At 49.3% G+C, this 19,023-nt stretch overlaps 1 protein-coding gene across 4 annotated transcripts in view; it reads right to left on the bottom strand.

Moving 5' to 3' along the window:
- The window catches only part of Aspscr1 (ASPSCR1 tether for SLC2A4, UBX domain containing), a 38,668-nt gene that overhangs the window by 18,244 nt on the left and 1,401 nt on the right, over positions 1–19,023 (bottom strand). Inside the window, exons 3-8 of one of the 4 annotated variants that reach the window (XM_031352326.1) lie at positions 15,677–15,791; positions 13,990–14,090; positions 5,718–5,762; positions 5,192–5,249; positions 3,539–3,612; positions 2,740–3,169 (exon numbers count right to left, since the gene is read on the bottom strand). In XM_031352326.1, coding sequence (XP_031208186.1) covers positions 2,740–3,169; positions 3,539–3,612; positions 5,192–5,249; positions 5,718–5,762; positions 13,990–14,090; positions 15,677–15,791 — 823 coding nt within the window. Of the gene's footprint in view, positions 1–2,739; positions 3,170–3,538; positions 3,613–5,191; positions 5,250–5,717; positions 5,763–11,990; positions 12,179–13,989; positions 14,091–15,676; positions 15,792–19,023 lie in introns of those variants that run through there. The other 3 variants (XM_031352327.1, XM_031352328.1, XM_031352329.1) reach the window with 3 other exon arrangements.

Raw genomic sequence — 19,023 nt, 5'->3', positions numbered from 1 at the left:
AAAAAAAAAAAAAAAAAAAAAAAAAACAAGGAGCTAAGGAGATGCCTCAGTGGCTACGGAACCTCAGCAAGCATGAGGATGGCATCTCAGGTCCCCAAACCCACAGGCCTTTTTTTGTTTTGTTTTGTTTTGTTTTTGTTTTGTTTTTGTTTTTTCTTTCCTTCTTTTATTTATTTATTTATTTATTTTATGTGTATGGGTACACTATAGCTGTACAGATGACCAGGCGCCATCATGTGGCTTGTGGGAATTGAACTCAGGATGGCCCACTCGCTCTGGGTCTGCTTGCTCCAGCCCGCTTCCTCATGCCCTGCTCACTCCGGCGTAATACACTGTAGCTGTCTTCAGGCGCTCCAGAAGAGGGCGTCAGATCTCATTACAGGTGGTTGTGAGCCACCATGTGGTTGCTGGGATCCTAACTCAGGACCTTCGGAAGAGCAGTCGGTGCTCTTACCCACTGAGCCATCTTGCCAGCCCCTTGTTTTTGTTTTTTCAACACAGGGTTTTCTCTGTGTAGCCCTGGCTGTCCTGAAACTCACTTTGTAGACTTGGCTGACCTCTGGCCTTGAACTCAGAAATCTGCCTGCCTCTGCCTCCCAAGTGATGGGATTAAAAGTGTACACCACCACTGCTCGGCTTGGCACATGCCTTTAATTCCAGAACTTGGAAGCCAGAGGCAGGCAGATCTCTATGAATTCAAGGCCAGCCTGGTCTACAGAGTGAGTTCCAGGGCTACACAGATACCCTGTCTTGGGGGGCAAGAGGAGCAAGATGTGTGCATGAGAGCCCACCTATAATTCCAGCCTCCAAAGGCAGAGACAAGGGATCCGCAGAGCAACCTAGTTAACAAGATTAGCCACGCAGGTGAACTCTAATTTGATTGAGAGACCGACCGTGCCTCAATGAATAAGGTGAAAAGTTAACCAAGGGTGACTCCTGACATCAGCCTCAGGCTTCCATGCTGTGTTCACATGTGCACTACATTCCCATACCCACACCATGCACACATGTGCTATACACTTGTAAAACATACATATATACATGCACACACATGAAAATGTTAAAATAGCTAGGTGTGGTGGCAGTACCATTAATCCTGATTCTCAAGAGGCAGAGACTGGGAGAGAGATCTCTATGAGGGAAGTGGCCAGCTGGATCTCCAGAGCCAATTCCATATTAGCCAAGGCTGCACAGTACCACCTTGTCTTTAAAACAAAAATAATAATAACTTTTAACATTTTAAGGAAAATAAATAAATAATCCTCCTTCCCGAATAGCTGCCTTCCTTTAAGACACCAGCCTCAGGGCTCCGAGGTCACCTTACAACCTGCCCCAGAGCTAACTTCAGGGAATGTGCTAGCCAGAGAAAGACCCTCTCCAGCCTTAGGCTAGAAACCACAGGTCCTGCTGAATCAAGTCCTACTTGGCTGGACTCTGGAAGACTGGGGCTCTTCCCAGGAACATGAAGGAACTCATGAAGGAACAGAGCTGACGGTCCAGGAGCTTCCCATGTTTCCTGAGAAATCCTCAGTGAAATTATTCATATAGGGTACTCGTGCTGCTCAGAGGCTCTGAGGCAAGCAAATGCCTCACCTGGAACCCAGAAATGTGTACAGATGGGAACACCCATGGTACCCAACAGTGGCCACACCATGTCCCCCTGAGTCTCCTGCTGGAGTGCCACCTAGGGTTGGAAAAGGTGCTCACAAGGCCATGCCCTGGCCCATCAACTGACCATAAAGAGTGATCCAAAATAAAAGTACCTTTCTATCGTTGAGTGGAGGCAGGGATAAGTTATTACCAGGAAGGTAGGGGGAGACTCAGAGGCAAATGGGATCAGGGTGACAACAACTGCAGCTCAGACAGATCCAGAATTAAGACAAAGCTATGCCAGGAATGGTGGGGCACACCTTTAATTTTAGCACTCAGGAGGAAGAATCAAACAGAGATCTCTGTGTGTTCAAGGCCAGCCTGGACTACACAATAAGACCCTGTCTCAAAGAAACAAACAAACAAACAAAAACAGAACAAGACAAAAAAAAACAGGAAAAGAATAAAGAACTATTTTGCAAACTGTTTAAATGGGTGTGCACTGCAATGGGAACACACAACAACAGGTACACAGTGATGAGCCCTCAAAAAAACCAACCACACGAGAAAAACTAACACAGCACAGGTCATGCTGGACCAGGGACCACAGGGTGGGCCATTTCCTGAGGGATTAGGAACACCAGCTGCTCTCTCCCCAGAACTGAGATGAATTGCAGCACTTTGCACACCAAAGACATCCCTACAGCTCAGGTCCCACTTAAACCTCCAATGAAGTCAGGGAGATCCTGACCCACAGACAAAGTCACTGTCTTTCTTACACAATCTCCATCTAGGCCTCAAATCCACTGCCCAGTGACAAGAAGATGACAGGAAGGCTGCCTGGCATGGACAATCAATGCTTAGAACCACTTTCACACTATCAAAACCTCCCAACCAGGCTCGAGGTAGACAGCTGCTGTCCTTAGTCTCCCTATGGGAGTAGGCCAGGCTGAAAACCCCATGTAGACTATTATAGGTAGCATAAACATGCCAGTGGTGATCTGGGCAGTTCATATTTCCACATGCTTAAGTGGAAATCTCAGACAGAACAAGTCTTTTCCCAGGAGGTGCCCACCACCTGCGGATATCATAGTCAGCATTGCCAAACAGGGCTCCATCTTGGTCCCTGGGGCTCAGCATATGCCTTACCGGTTCAGGCTCCTGCTGCGGCTCCTCGCCAGGCTTTGACTTCTTGGGCTTAGAAGGGCCCCCAGGGCCAGAGAAAGACTTGGGTGACTTGGCTGAAGGTGATGTTAGAGGTCTCAAGGGTACAGACGGGCCCCCCAGCCGCTGGCCCCCACCAGAGAAGGGAACAAATGGGGCCGATGCAGACTCCTTTGTGCTTTGTTGTGTTTGAGCATCCGCTGGTTTTGGGCCACCTTCAAGGCAGGTCCCTGAGGTGCTTGCATCACCCTGATGGTTTAGATCTCCCCTGCTGAACTCCCCAGAGTTCAAAGGAAGCAATGGGCTACTGGGTGCCTGGTCGGCAGACATGGAGGAGACTGGACTTCCCGGGGCCTTGCTCCTGGAGGCTATGGACTCCTGTTTGCTGGTACTATCACACTGCTTTATGACAAACCTGGGGAGGGAGAGCACAAAAGTGAGGCTAACACCACAGGTTGACCCTTCACTCCTTCAGGGTCCCTTCTTAAGTCCATGTCTTCTCTCTATAGAGGAGAGATGAAGAAATGACTGGAAGGAGGGGTTCTTGAAGGCATAGTCACCAATCACGGTGAGGGCAGCACCACCTACGATCTCCAATCCCAGGCCAATCACTGTGAGGGCACCACCACCTACATCCCCAACCCCAGGGACCTTTTCTATGCACCTGCCCCAGCTGCCACCTCAGGCTCTGAAGTTCTAGGGTTGCAGACATGTGCCATACCTTGCTCCTCCACCCCCTTTAACTGAACAGATTCGAGAGCCTAGAGACTCTGACAGTCCCTACCTGATTGTGGCACTACCACCTGTCAGGCCCAGTGACTGAAGCGTTGTACTCTGCAAGGCAGCTCTACCAGTCACCTGCAGAAAAACAGAGGACATGGAGGCCCTGCCTGGATCTTCAGCCTGGAACAACTCCCTCTACCTACTGGAGCCCTGGTTGGTAAAATCTCCCAAGTCAAGGCCCACCAGAGATCCTCTTTTCACACACCTTAGCTGTCCCTAAAAGTCGAGTATTCTATGAGGACAAGTATGCAACTGGTCTGCAACTGATGAGAACCCACTAACCATCTGTCTCCTGACCTGGTCTGGTCTCCTCAGCTGGGCACTCAGCCCACTACATCTGGAGAGGCCAGACTAAGGATGCCCAGAACCCAAGAGTCCTGCGCTCAGCCTCTAGCCTTGCTTAGTCAGGAGACTGGGGGTCTCTTAGGAACATCTTGGGAACAAGGAAGGCAGACTGCAAACCCCAAACTCCCATAACTTCCTGAGCAGGGGCTCCAGAGCCACTGCTGGCCAGCATCTCCACTGTGCCTCTCCAGTACCTACACCTCTTTCTACATCCTTACAGCTGTCATAACTCCAAGCCACCACAGTCCAGTCATCCTCACGGCCCTCTAGAACAATGGGCAAGAGTCAGCAGGCAACTTGAGCCCAAGGGCTCTAGATGCCAGAGTCCAGACAGATAGGTCCCTGCATCAGGTTCTTCTCAGTACCACACAGGTATCTACTAGGCCACAGACAGAGTCCACCCTGTCAGGTAGACTGAAAACAAAATAGTGGTACCCACTCTTCTGTAAGAGTTCCCAGATCAGAATGCACTGTCTCATGGGCTCTTCTGTTCTGTCCTGTGCAGGGTGACAAAACCTTCTCAGTATACTATCTGTGGCCACACATCTGTGTTACCATCTCCAGCCTTAGCTACTTCACACTGGACCAAAGCTGGGCCTCTGAGGAGCTACCCTCAAGGGCAGACAATCATATACAGCCCGAGACCTAGAATCTGTAGCCAAGCAGGATGATCAGGCTGGGGTCTCTGTGGTCTTGTGGTCCATCTCTTCGCAGGAAGAATGTGGTCAGTGGAGCTTCCTACATCCCCTCACAGCATGGATTGAGGAATCTCAAATGGGGGTAACAGAGAAAGTCCTGTCCCACCCCAGGACTTTCCTGGGGACCTGCAGAAACAGCATGCCTCTGCCTAAACCGGACAAGGCACTGGGCCAGGGGAGAAACAAAAAGCCCCTGTGAGGTCAGGGGACCCAGGGCTAGGAGGGTCCTCGTGGTGGCGGGCGGGGCAGGCGGGCCAGCCCAGCCTCACTGCCAGCTTTGCCTGCGCCATGCTGCACTCAGTTTTGAAAAAGATCAAAACACAGAGCAAAGCAAATATTTACTAAAATGAAACCACTTTTGTGACTCTCCAGCTTTGAGAGAAGCTGAAAAAACAAACAGGGCACTGAGGGAGGTTTCAGGAGCAGCCCGGGCGGCCGTGGTCGGCTTCCAGTGGAGCCGGCTGTTCCGCTTTTTTCCATAGAACACATAATGCTTTCAGGAGCTGGAGCTCCTGCCATTGCTTTGAAGACTCAAGGCAGTGAAGTTTCCAGGTTGGAAAGTGGGCTGGGCTGCTGAAGTATAGTAGGGGAGTCTGGCGGCCAACACCTACCTCATCCCTCATGTATACGCAGACAGGGCTCTTCTCACCCAGTTGCTGCAGGCGCTCTCTGAGAAGAAAAGAAGGAAAGCATCAGGAGCTACCACAGTACGAGACAGCAGAAACCCCAGGGCCCCTAGCCCAGCACCATGGAAATGCCAGGGATCCAGGCTCAGGGCCCAGCCTTCCTGATTACCTCCTATATACTCCATAACTGTCAAAAGATGCAATCAAGGGCTGCATGGAGCCCCAAAAAGGGCCTCAGCCATCAGACATGGCCAGGGATAAATTCCTCCTACCCACTTCAGCCAGAGGGCCATTGCACAGCATGAGACCCGAAGGGGATAAGCAGCCCTATCCCCATGCTGCACATTGCCAACATCACCTCAAGCAGTCAAGATCCTGGGTTTAGCCCTTTATCTTGAACTGCCTCTAAGAAGTGACACCCAAGCCCAGCTCAGGACACAAACCCACTCAGCAGACTCTACACAGCCTAGGCTCTCAAGGTCAAAAGCAACACTATGAGCTGTTCTCTTACCCAGACCCAAGGTGGGCAGCAAGTCTGAGGGAGGGTAGCAATCTCCTAGAAGAGTGACAGACATCAGTTCTTGACCCACAGGCAGCTTGAAGAAATGGTCTGCAGCTGGTACTTGACCCAGTGCCCCAAAGGACAAGTGTCCCTTTTGTCCCTGGACACAAAAAGAGTAGTGCCCCCTTGGGAAGCATAACCAGATGTCCACAGGGTTCTAAGCTTTTTAAGGTGATGGTTACTCAAAACAGGATAAGAGATCTGTCTCCCCATCCTGGATGGCAGTCCTAGAAAGCACTGAGATCCACTGAGGCAGAGAGCAAGAAAACAAAGGGAAGCCCCACAGACAGATGATAAACACACGGAGGTGCCTCCGCTCCCTGTTTTCTGTTCTCCATCATCCTCACCCACCTTTCAAACAATGTCACTTTGGGCTAAGCATCTGTCCCTCTCCACACAGAAGCCCCAAGGAGCACCCGGTCGGCACTGGTAGACGTTAAGCACAGTAAGTCACATAGTGACCTACCCCCACCCCGACACACACAAATAGCCTACCTTTTGCTGACATATGAGGTGACTAATGGGGGCCAGATGACTGGCTGGCCCTGAACCATTTCCTCTGCTGGTGGACTGAGTGGAAGTGAGTGCCTACATTTCCTAACACAGAGACCCCCATCTCCGACCTTAGTGCAAACATGCCCCAGTCAGCTGTTCTCCAAAGGAAAAGAGTTGAGCCCATGAGCAAGGACTAGGCAAAGGAGAAGACCCAGCCAGGCCTTGTGATCATTATGGCCCAGACAGAAAGGCAGAGTCTGTCAGGGCAGGAACTGAGCCGGTGGCCAGGAGTCAGGATACAAGGAATAGGTAAGTGTTGAACTTGGACAGGGCAGGCCAGGGAGAGCTAGAATCCAGTATCCAAGGATCACTTAGACATGAGACATGCACCGTGATCAACCCCAAGTGCTCAAGGTGCCTGTGGGGCACACGTGTGCGAAGCACAGCTCCAATGGGTAAGTGTCCACAGGAGTGACCCTGGCACTGGTGACATGAAGTAAGTCTACTAGAGAAGGCCTGAGTGGGCTGGAGCCCACAGCTCCATGGCACAGACAACTCAAGAACAGATGAGCACTTATGTCCAAATCTATCATCAGGCCTCTGTGGCCTGTGTGCAGAGCACATTCTCCTATGGTATTCTACACTTTTGCTCTTATAAGTTCCCCACTTCTGAACACATTCCTGACAGAGCCAGCACTCCAGCTTCACTTGCTCCCAGAGGCCTTGTCAGGACAGCAAAATAGAGCTTAAGGAAACCACAAAGCCCAACCTGTAAGACAGGCTTCTAGCTCCATGGGATCTATGAGGTCCTCAGCTGGTATACTCTCCATGAAAGGCCAGGCAGAACCATAGAGCGCCATTCACACAAGTCATTGTGCAACTGTGTCCTGGAACTGCCCTTACTGTACCCAAGGGAAAAAGGGTACATTCTAGGAAGGATGACAAGAACACTGAGGGGCTCTGCCTCCCAGATAGCAGACGTGTAACACACTTCTACAAGAGAGTCATGCTGCCAGGCCACCTGACTCAGGGCTGCCTGAACCAGCACAAGGGAATGGCCAATGCAGTGCCCTGTCCACAAGCCCTTGCTTGGGGCATTATAGGATAACAAATTATAATAAGGACAGAGCCCCACATCAAATTATTAGACAGTGACCAGCTTTGATGTGCAGCTTCTCCAGAGCAAGCAGGCGGATCAAATTCCCTCATGCAGCATCTGAGAGGAACAGTGTATAAACATGCCATGTGGCCACAGGCCCAGGAAGGGGCAGCCAAAATAGCTTCCAGATCTGCCACCCCTGCCTAGCAAGCAGAACTGCCAGTCCTAGTGATGGGACTCAAGACCTCATGTACCAGTGGGCTGCCATCACACCCACACAGACTCTCAGAGCCTCCTCCTTCCCCCAGGCAAGACTGAGCCGCAGGATATCAAGCTCCAGAACTGGAAATGCACCTCCAGGTGGTGGTTAATGGCTTCTATGGAGTCTGCTCACCCACAGGAGAGAGAAAGTGTGCTAGTGGTATCCAAGACCAGCAAACCTTCCCTTGTGGGGGTCAGTGTGGCTGAGCAGGACACAGATGTCACTAATGTCCCTTCAGATGCATGCCTCACTCACCACAAAGTTCACCATCCCCTTAGGAGTGGATAATCTGGACATTTGGGGCTCAAATCCTTATGAGGACAGGGGCACTGTATACTGAGGACAAGCACTGTCTCCAGCCTTTGTATATGTCACCTGTTCAGACTTGACACACAGGACTGGGACTAACACAAGTGCTGCCAAGAAAAGCCTGGCACCATGTTCCCAAGTCAACAATGACCCACACAGGCAAGACCAGCAAAATACCAGATCTGTGACTAGAGACAGTCAGACTTCTCCTGGTTTCGATGTCCTCTGAGGATGAAGCCATGTCCTGAGAGGACTAGAAGCCAGTGCCCACTGCTTGGTGACAATGGAGTTCCATGTGTCCAGGTTCTGTCTAGAGGTAACAAAGAAGCCCAGACAACTGAGCCTACACAAGTCCAAGGAAGGAAGCCTCTGGACTTACACAAATAATTATAATCAGGAACTGAGCTGGAACCACTGGGTACACAAACCTACCCTGAGTACGGCCATAGGCTTGATCTCAGCCCCCAGGAGTGCTATCCTCACCCACAGTCTTCTCTATGACCTGTACTACCCTGCTAACCCCAAGAATCACCCAGCTCTCCTGAGGGTTGCAGTTAGCCACTCAAGAGTTAGGAATAGCAGAGGAAGGGCTTGGGGCATACAGCAACCAGGTTGGAAACAGGTGCAGGTGCAGAGGAAGAGGACCCAGTCAAGAAAGGGGCACATCTTAGGACAGGCCAAATGAAACCAGTAGGGTCCTAGGAGCATCCAGCGTACACAGTTGGCACCTCTGAGGGCAAGTCTCCTTTTCAATGAGTTCATGAACTTGACATTTTACAAAGAAACAAAGAAGAAAGCAAGAACCCACACTGTTCCCAAACAGACTTCAGAGAGCAGCCTGGGGGCAGAGACCTGAATCCTGCCTGGCACCATGTTCCCAAGTTGACAATGACCCACACAGGCTTTGGGTGTCCCAAAGCACATACTTCAGTTCACGCCCTCCCAGCTCCTCACACCCCATCTCATCTCTGTCTTACTCAATACTTCCTGGTGGCCATTTGCCTGATGTAGCCTGCCGGACAGGCCCTACTGACTACACACCCATGTGGGCTGTGTGGATAGCCACAGGACCTCCGGACATGTGGTAAATTCTGACTCATAGCAGGAGGCGTTGGTAACACTACAAAGCCCCAGAGTCCCTGTCTCTCACCACACATTCTTCATCTCCACTTCTATGGTCTTTGGACACTGTTATTTCCATTTGTGTCTTGCTTAACCACTGAAGAGGTCCTCCATCATATGACCATAAAGAAAGAGCATAAGTCCAGCCATCAGGGTATGGGACCACGGAGCAGCTCAAAGCTAGCAGCCCCTACTTTCCTGATACCAGAGAAGTAGACAGAAGGCCTAGCCAGTCCCTGAGACAACTAGAGATGGCCCAAGCTCCAAAGGAGACTCTCCAAATTCAAAACTGTCATACATGGTATGGAGAGATGGCTCAGCAGTTAAAAAAGTGCACGTGTTACTCCTGCAGAGGAACCGGCTTTGATTTCCAGCACCCACCTGGTGGCTCACAAGCATCTGTTAGCTCCAGTTCCAAGGGAGCTGACTCCCTCTTCTGGCCTTTATGGGTACAAAGCACATGTGCACATACATATATGCAGAGAAGCATGAAAACAAGAAATAAATAAATCTTCAAGCCAGATATGGTGGTGCATGCCCTTAATCCCAGCCCTCAGGAGGCAAAGGCAGATGGAGACAAGTAGATCCCCAAGTTCAAAGCCTGACCTACAAGAATGAGCTCTAGGACAGCCAGGGCTTCACAGAGAAACCCTGTTCCAAAAAACAAAAACAAACAAACAAAAATCAATCAATCAGGCTACACAGAGAGAAACCCCATCTCTCTCTCTCTCCCCCCCACTCTTTCTTTCTTTCTTTCTTTTTTTTTTTTAGTTTTTCGAGACAGGGTTTTCTTTGTGTAGCCCTGGCTGTCCTGGAACTCACCCTGTAGACCAGGCTGGCCTCGAACTCAGAAATCCGCCTGCCTCTGCCTCCCGAGGGCTGGGATTAAAGGCATGCACCACCACTGCCCAGCAGAAACCCCATCTCAAAACAAAACAAAACAAAACAAAATAAATCAATCTTCAAAACCCTCATACCATAAATGACAATGATGTTTTAGATAAACTTATCAATAAAGTTAACTACACTTCTTTTTACTTTTTCATTAACACATTTACTAGAAAGTCCTGAGTTATGTCCATGACCAGCACAGGTGGCCTACAAGGCATTCCCAGTAGTCTGGATAGGGTTGGATCAGGCCAGAAAAACACCCAGTGCCTCCCAAACACATATACACAAAGCATGCTTTACATAAATATGACGACCTCAACAGAACCCTTTCGTGGTCCATGTGCCTCAATGCCCGATCTCTAGCATCCCCAAAGGCACAGCATTCACAAGAGTTCTTTGATTCTTCCATCTTCCAAGAAGCATCAAGGAGGTGACCAGCTTCCTGCATGTACCATTTGGCAGAAATTAAGAATACATAAAGCCCTGGGCTCACGACTTGGAACCTGCTTATCCTTCATGTTTCCCCTGATGAGACTGTTATCCCTACTAGAGAGTCCCCACCCCTCATTGTGAGACTAAAAATGCATCCACTCGGGGGCATAAGTGGGCACCAGCTCAGGTATGAAAGTTCAGAGCTGGAATTCATGATGTCTCACCTCTTGATCCACTGAGTCTACCTCTGAATTTATCCTGAGGGAAGAACTGCAGGTAGCTGAGCTGTCCACTCTAGCTCTGGCTACACCAGGCCACACAATGAGGAGCAGGGCCTGTCAGCACAGGAACAAATGGAGACTATCCCATAACTCAACAGAAGGCAATATGCGGGAAGGAACACTATGAGGACTTCAGGAAAATATTTATGATAATCATAATCAAAAGAGGAAGACCTGACAGCATGCCATCCAAGCCTTCAGGAGACTGAGACAGGAAGCCTCTGCATTCAAGGCCTGCCTGGGCTGCAGAGAAAGTCCAAGGGCAGCCTGGACACATAAATGAAACCCTGTCTTAAAAGGTAAAAAGAGGGTCAGCCAATGGTGGCGCACGCCTTTAATCCCAGCACTTGGGAGGCAGAGGCAGGCAGATTTCTGAGTTCGTGGCCAGCCTGGTCTACAGAGTGAGTTCCAGGACAGCCAGGGCTACACAGAGAAACCCTGTCTCAAAAAATCCAAAAAAAACCAAAACAAAACAAAAAAAAAACAAAAAGCAAAAAACAAAAAAACAAAAAGAAAAAAGGTAAAAAGAGTGGGCAATGAAATGGCTTAGACAAGAAAATGTTAGCCATATAAACACAAAGATCTAAGTCCAATACCCCAGATGTCACATCAAAAGCGGGGCATAGTGACACAGAACTGTAATACCAGTGCCAGGACACAGAGACAGAAGGCTCCCTGGGGCTTACTACACAGCCAATCTTCCTGAATTGACAAGTACAAGGTGTATACATACACACACTGAGTAAAAGAAGGAAAAAATAGGCTAAGGATATATATATATATATATATATATATATAACTCAGTGGTAGAACACATGCCTAGCATGCACAAAGCCCTAGGTTCAATCCCCAGTACAATGATAGGCAGGTTTAAATCACTCTATATCCAATATTCCCATGTTTAAAAAGTATCTGTAATATCCATGGGCAGATATGTCCACTATCATGGGCCCAGAGGCACTGAGCTCAGGGCTGCACAGTATCCTGGATCATGCTATTACTGTGTCTTCAACCTCACTTCACAGTAAGAGTCACACATCCTGAGACATACACACCAGTGCTTCCCCACCTCTTCTAGTTCTTCAGCCCCTCCCCAGGAGACATTACAAGACACTCTGGGCCATTTCATCTTCATTCTCCTGTGATGACAGACACAACATGGAAGACATGTTTGGTGTCTTGATCTTGCAGTGAGCCAGGGGGACTCCTAGAAACAGCACTTTGGCTCTGAGGCATCTTCTCTGAGCCTTACATCTTTCCTGACATTTTCCCTATAGACATTTATTTATCTGTACCACCCCTGATGGCCCTTGAAGAAAGCTGCCCAGCACCCTAGCATGAAGTCTGTTGGCTCCTTCCTTGGAGATGCAGACCTTTCACATCCAGGGTTGTCTGTTCTATCCTCATTCTTCCATGACACCCTGGGAAGAGAGAGAATTCTAGCACAAGTAGACCTTGAAGGCACTGCTCTATCCCCACAGGATCTAGGTCTGCCCTCCCCCATGAAAGCAGCAGCAGCCTTTCTGTCCCCAGACTGTATATTTTACAACATCCCTCGATAAAGGTCTTCTGCCTGCTGCTGGAACTAGACAAGTCTCTCAGTCAGGGTCACTTAGTCTTCAGCTCTGCAAAGTTCTACTCAGCTGGGCAAAGTCTGGAGTCTCTGTTCTCTGGATCTGCTTTGTAGTGAGTGACCTGGCACAGAAGGCTGAAGAACCCAACTGACCCTGTGCAACCTGCTCTCTGCCCTCCAAGAATATGGAGACTCTGTCCCCAAAGAACTCAACCTTAAGCAGCCCCACATCGGCCAGAAGCAACGTGCCAAGCTAGAGCCCAGGCCTGCCGCAAATCCCAGCCTTGCGGCCTCCGTCAGTCAATACCCACATCCACCATGAGGAGGAGCCCATGTAGCTGCAGCAGTGCTCTGGCCAGGTCACTGATACTTGCAGTTGAGGTACAAGCCTGATACTGACTTAGCCCAAACTGCTGCTGTGTTCCCACACTCCAACAACTCTTCTCACTGTACCCACCACCCTACTGGCCAGTCAGCCACCCTGCCTACCTGCCTTCCTTCCTTCCTCCCTTGTTTTTGCAGACAAGGTTATGCTATATAGCTTAAGTTGGTCTGTAACTCAACTGTGTAGACCAGTCTGGCCTCAAACTCACAAACTTTGTGTCCTGAATTTTGGGCATAAGCCATGTCCGGCAGAAGGATGCAGTGTACGTGTGTGTATGTGTGTGTGTGTGTGTGCGCGCGCGCATGTGCATGTCAAACTAGGGCCTTATACACACTTGACAAGTGTTCCCTACTGAACCATACCCTGGTACAGCCTATATGATCCCTTCTAACCAGTTATGTTTATGATCTCACCAGCTCTCAAAGGATACAGCAAGTCCTAGGGTTCTTGACCAACACTCTCCCTGGCCATCGCAGGGGCCTAATATTTACACAGCTGCTAACACCAGGCCTAAATTCACTTTTTTTCTTTGTAATAACTTATTTTTAGTTTATGTGCATTGGTGTTTGCCTGCGTGTATGTAGACCAGGGTGGCCTCAATCTCAGAAATCTGACTGCCTCTGCCTTCTGAGTGCTGAGACTAAAGGCATGCGCCACCACTGCCCCTCGACTCATTCTTAAATCCATTTCAGACAGAGAAAACACTACTCCTTCTATTCTGTTTGCTAAGATCTTGGTTGTGTTGGTGGACACCTTTAATCACAACACTTGAGAAACAAAGGCACACAGATTTCTGAGTTCAAGGCCAGCATGATCTACAGATAGAGTTCCAAGGACAGCCAGGACTACACAGAGAGACCCTGTCTCAAAAAACAAAAAACAAAACCAAAAAAAGTAGACAGACTTCCACCTACAGGAGAACTTAAAGAAATACTATTGTACACACTTCAGAATCACATTTAAAGAATTAATCAATGAGAACTAACAGAACCAATAGCAGGAAAACTTCATTCGTATAAAGCAATGTCATAGCACTCGGGAGTTAAGAGCCCTTTGCTCACTCTAATCAAGGGTACCCAAACATAGATCTTACACAGACATGGGGAGATACAGCCTACGTCTCATCTCCTGTTGCAGCTCATCATCAGTCCTCAGATCTTTTGGGTCCCCAAAATGGAGGCATGGCCTTGCTCTTCTTGCAGGCCAGCAGGCCAGGAGGTTGAGCTGCCAATGCCTCCCATCTCCAGTCAGTCTTCTCAGTCAGGACTGCAAAAGCCAAAGAGCCAGGGCCCTGGCCAGGGCACAGTAAAGGTCTCAGACCTCTGTCAGGAGGGAGCAGGAAAGAGCCTGGGAGCTGCCCACCAATGCTCACCTGGTCTGTGCAAAATGGCTGAGAAGCTCCCAGAGGGTCTGTCGGGAACAGAAAGTGTCCTGCAGCCTGGAGCCATCATCCAGCTGTAATGCGATTCGAACCTGGAGGGAATGCCTAATTAGGAAGAGCAGCACTATCCAAGCAGGGCCAGACCTCCCTATCTCCTGGGGAGACAGGACTAAGGAGGGGTGTGATGCCAAGGGGGCTCCCCAAGAGTGCGGTACCATCAAGCTCATAAACACCTTTATGCAGGCTGCATGTGAGTGAGCCATCATGGAAATGCTCCCGTTCTACTATCCATAGGCTGCAGACAGCACCAGTATACCTCTCTCTGAGAGACCAAGGATGACTGTCCCAACCCCAGAATCCCGTGAGATATGAACATTTAGTAAGATGTTACCAACTTCAGGGTCATGTATCACCTAGCACAGAAGACTAATGCCTGGTGTTTTCCCAACTTCTGTTTATTACTAACAACCACATCTTCAACAAGGAACATGAGCTACAACTCAATGTGGAGAAAGCCCTCCTGATCCCCTACAAGGTGGAGAAAGCTCTCTGACCCTATAGCAGCGGAGGATCTCAGCCTCCCTAACACTGCGACCCTCCAACACAGCTTCTCATGCTGTGGGGACCCCAAACGTAACACTATTCCACTGTTACTAACTGTAATTTCGCTACTGTTATGAATCATAACATAAATATCTGATATACAACCCCTGAAAAAGGGCCACTCGACCCCCAAGGACAACGTGACCCACTGGATACCCACTGGTCTAGATGCTATCAGTTGGTGGGCAAAGCTGCAGCTGAACCATAGCAAGGACTCTAGGAAGGCTGGCTGGGAAGCAAGTGTCAGCCATGTCCACACAGCAACTCAGGATCTCTGACCAGAAACATCTAGCTGGTAGGGAAATGCTACCAATAAACCACACCAAAACCAAATCACAAATAACACAATTTAAAAAAAAAAACTCCAGGCGGTGGTGGCGCACACCCTTAATCCCAGCACTTGGGAGGCAGAGGCAGGTGGATTTCTGAGTTCGAGGCCAGGATTTCTGAGTTCGAGGCCAGCCTGGTCTACAGAGTGAGTTCCAGGACAGCCAGGGCTACACAGAGAAACCCTGTCTCGAAAAACCAAAAAAAAAAAAAAACAAAAGGGCTGGTGAGATGGCTCAGCTGGTAAGAGCACTGAAGGTCCTGAGTTCGGATCCCAGCAACCACAGGGTGGCTCACAACCACCTGTAATGAGATCTGACACCCTCTTCTGGTGCATCTGAAGACAGTTACAGTAAATTACGCCAGAGCAAGCGGGGCCGGCAGAGGCTCTGAGTTCAATTCCCAGAAGCCACACACATGGTAGCTCATGACCATCTGTACAGCTACAGTGTACACATACACATAAGATAAATAAAATAAATCTTTAAAAAAAAAACCAAAAAACCTGCATAATGGAAAAAAGTTTTCACTCCCACCCAGTCCTGAGTTATTCAAGAAATACAGCTCTAGCTTGATTGCGGAAGGCAGAGGATCCCAGGACTTGCTTCAACCTCTCCAGCCCTTCTCAGGCCCATGGGCAAAACTTGGACACATCTCCCAGTCAGCCCACTGAAGTCCCATCCAATGCTCCACAGCTCCAGCAGACATAGAGAAACAGTACCACTGTGATTCACAACTGGACACCTACTATGTTCTCAGGCCCCTCTCGGCTACGGGACACAGGCACCATCTCCAGCTTGGCATTGTTAGGCAGGTTGGCAAATCTCCACTGGAGAGAGAGGTCAAGCACGGTCCTCTGAAACCTGCAGAACAGATACACTCATAAATGTCCTGAAGACACAGCCCCATGCCTGCTGTCCACCTGGCTGTAAGAGCAGAAAGTCAGGACCTGAAGAGGTAAAGTCTTGGACTACCAGGACCTTTAGATGGGCACAAGGCTGGCAGGGATACGAGCAGGAACAGAACAGTATGAGCTACTTCAAAAGGCAAGGGTGGAACCTACACGTATGACAGCAGACACTGGCCCAATGACCCTCAGTAAGTTGTCTCATAAGAATGTAGCATGATTAGTGGAGTGCTTGCCTAACAGGAGTGATGACACCTAATACTGGTGTTCAATCACCAGTATTGCATAACCCTGGCATGGTGGCCCATGCCTGTATTCCCAGTTCTTAGGATGTAGACACAGAAGTATGAGGAGTTCAAGGTCATCTTGATTACATAAAGAATAGGGGCCAGCTTGGCTGTTGTAAAACCTTGCCTCATGAAAAGCCCTACATAATGGTGCAAGAGAAAAACTACTCCAGCAAGGTATCCTCTGACCTCCACAGGCATGCTTAGCACACACGTACCATATATAACTTATGTATAAAATGTAAAGAAAAAAAGTTGTCTCAGGCAAGAGCAAGGTGAGTGTAAAAGGCTCTGCACCATCACTGCAACTGTCAAAGTTGCTCAGACTCAGGCAATATACACCAGCCCAAAAAATCCCATCCCCACAACCCTGTCCACTGCTCCAAAGGAGCACGAAGCAAGCATAGGAGGCAGATCCTACAAAACAACCTCTGGGGCAGCCCAGCCCAATATCCTTACAGACATTCAGAGTGGGACCAGACCAGTCACATTAGCCATTACCTCTCTGCTTAAGTCCTGAGGGGTTTGTGTGCAGGAAGGCCTAAAGAGAGCTCAGTGCCTTCCAAGCAATAAAGACCAATGCTGCCCCCCCCCCCCCTTTGGAGGACAGGGCATGCCTGAAACCTCCTTGGCATCCTGAGCAGGGAGGCTCCAAGGCCTTATAGGGGCTTTAAACATCTGGCTTCTCAGAAGCACCAAAGAAGCAAGAGATCTGGAAGTCAGTGAAGGCTCAAGCACCTGTAGGAAACACCTCCAAGATGTCTGCCCCCTCCAGACAGCTCAGCCTAGACTAGAGAGCTGAATGATGCTTCAGGCCACACAATGGCAGACTTGGACCTTGATGGGTGGCTCCTGACATCCCCTCGATAGGCCAACAGGAAGCCAATACCTGCCCCTTGGAAGAGAAGGGAGAGGGGCTCCCTCAGTCCATCCCCTGGGGAAGGGCCACAGTCTCCACCCAACAGCCTTCTCAACTGACCCTTAGGTCCAAGACTCTTTGGGAATGAGAACTAGAGCTGCTACAGTTCACACGTCTAAGAACAGCTGCACCCATGGCTCTGAAAACACAAAGCTGCATGCCTTAGTAAACATGCATGGGCCACTTGAGGACTAAGGGAGGACAACAGGAAACTACAGAACTAGACAGATAAATCTGTGTTTTTCAATATACAGTCTATGGCCAACCACTTTGAATATACAAAGTGACTAGCCCAGCATTATAAATGCAAGACACTATTGGAAATAACAGTTTTCTGGACTGTGACCTACAGTCCAATAAACTAATAAAGCCCAGGGGTGTTTGGAAGAACTGACAATGAGCTGGGTATAGTAGTACACCCCTTTAATTGCAATACTCGGGAGGTTCTGGCAGGAGGATCTCTGTGAGGTCAAAGCTAGCCTGGTCTAAACAATGCTTCCAGACCAACCAGGCCTACCTAGGTTCTCACAAAAGAAAAGGAAGAGAAGGAAAGGGGGAGGAGGGAGAGGGAGAGGAAAGGGGGAGGGGGAGAGGGAGAAGAAAGGGAGAGAGGGGAGAGGAAGAGGAAAGGAGGAGGGAGAAGAGGGAGAGGAAAGGGGGAGGGGAGAGGAAGAGGAAAGGGGAGAGGGGAGAGGAAGAGGAAAGGAGGAGGGGGAGAGGGAGAGGAAAGGGGGAGAGGGGAGAAGGAAGGGGGAGAGGGAGAGGGAGAGGAAAGGGGAAGAGGAAGAAACTGAAAACAAGACAACCTCATCAGCTAGTTCTCATCGGTTGACTGGGATCAGCCATTGTTGATCCCAACCCTCAACATAGGTTCAAAAACAGCAAACCACCATAGAAAATGCCTAGTTCGAACCAGGACAACAGGCCTAAGAGCTGAGAGCAATGGGTGGAGAGGGGAGGCCACGCTGTTTACAGCCAGGGCAACTGGAGCAGTTCTTAAACAAATTACAGTCAGTAGATGGAAAGGGAGACAAGCACAGAGCTAATGCAGTGTTGTAGAGAAACTGGCTCAAATTATAGTCATTGCTCCAATCAGACGCCATGATGTGGACCATGGGCAGGCTTACAGAACAGAGCTGGCACAAAGTTTTATGGCAGGATATTGTAGAATAGCTTGGCTTTTCAGAGCACATGTTCTGCGATTCTCAAGAGACTGGAATGGCCCGATTCAGGCATCTCTTCCAAGACACTTCTTCCTAGAAAGCCCAGATGAAGACAGCATGGGAAAGGCCAAGAGAGTGGGCTCTTGTGTTAGGACAAGATTGTGAAAACATGTCTCCAAGAATAAAAGCTATAAGTAAACCAGAAACCTGCATTCCTCCTATGGCCTCAGGCCTGAGGACCTGGTGGAGGGCTCCTCCCTTCGTACTAACACCCTGACACAGAGACCCAGACATGGAGAACTCCAGCTGCCATTGAGGGTGGCCATCCGTTTACAGTTTTCTATCCATTCCTTTGTCCTACCAGGAATTTACACAAACAGCCAAAACCCTGCACTGTGGGCTTAGACACAGTACTCCCCAAAAGATACATCACTATTCTTTCCCCTAAAACCCGTGAAAATGACCTTATTTGTCACAAGTATTTATGAATGTAGGTTAAGAGAGTAAATTAAATGAGGACACCCCAGACTAACCAGAGGACCCTAAACCCAGTGACTCGGGTCTTCAGGCCATTTGAAGATCAAGGCCCCTAGAACTTGTAGTGATGCAGTCACAAGCCATGTAATACGTGGACAGCCAGAAGCTGAAAGAGATAAGTCCTCTTCCCTAGAACATTCAAGAGTATAGCCACAGGGGAGCATAGCCACAGGGGTGGAGTCTGATCCCAGCACTGTAGAGACAGAGGCAGGAGGATCTCTGTGAGTTTGAAGCCAACCTGGTCTACAAAGTGAATTCCGGGCCAGCCAGGGTTACAGAGAG

The sequence above is a fragment of the Mastomys coucha genome, unplaced genomic scaffold (assembly GCF_008632895.1).
Source record: "Mastomys coucha isolate ucsf_1 unplaced genomic scaffold, UCSF_Mcou_1 pScaffold5, whole genome shotgun sequence".
Taxonomy (NCBI): domain Eukaryota; kingdom Metazoa; phylum Chordata; class Mammalia; order Rodentia; family Muridae; genus Mastomys; species Mastomys coucha.
This window is presented reverse-complemented; position numbering and strand designations above follow the sequence as displayed.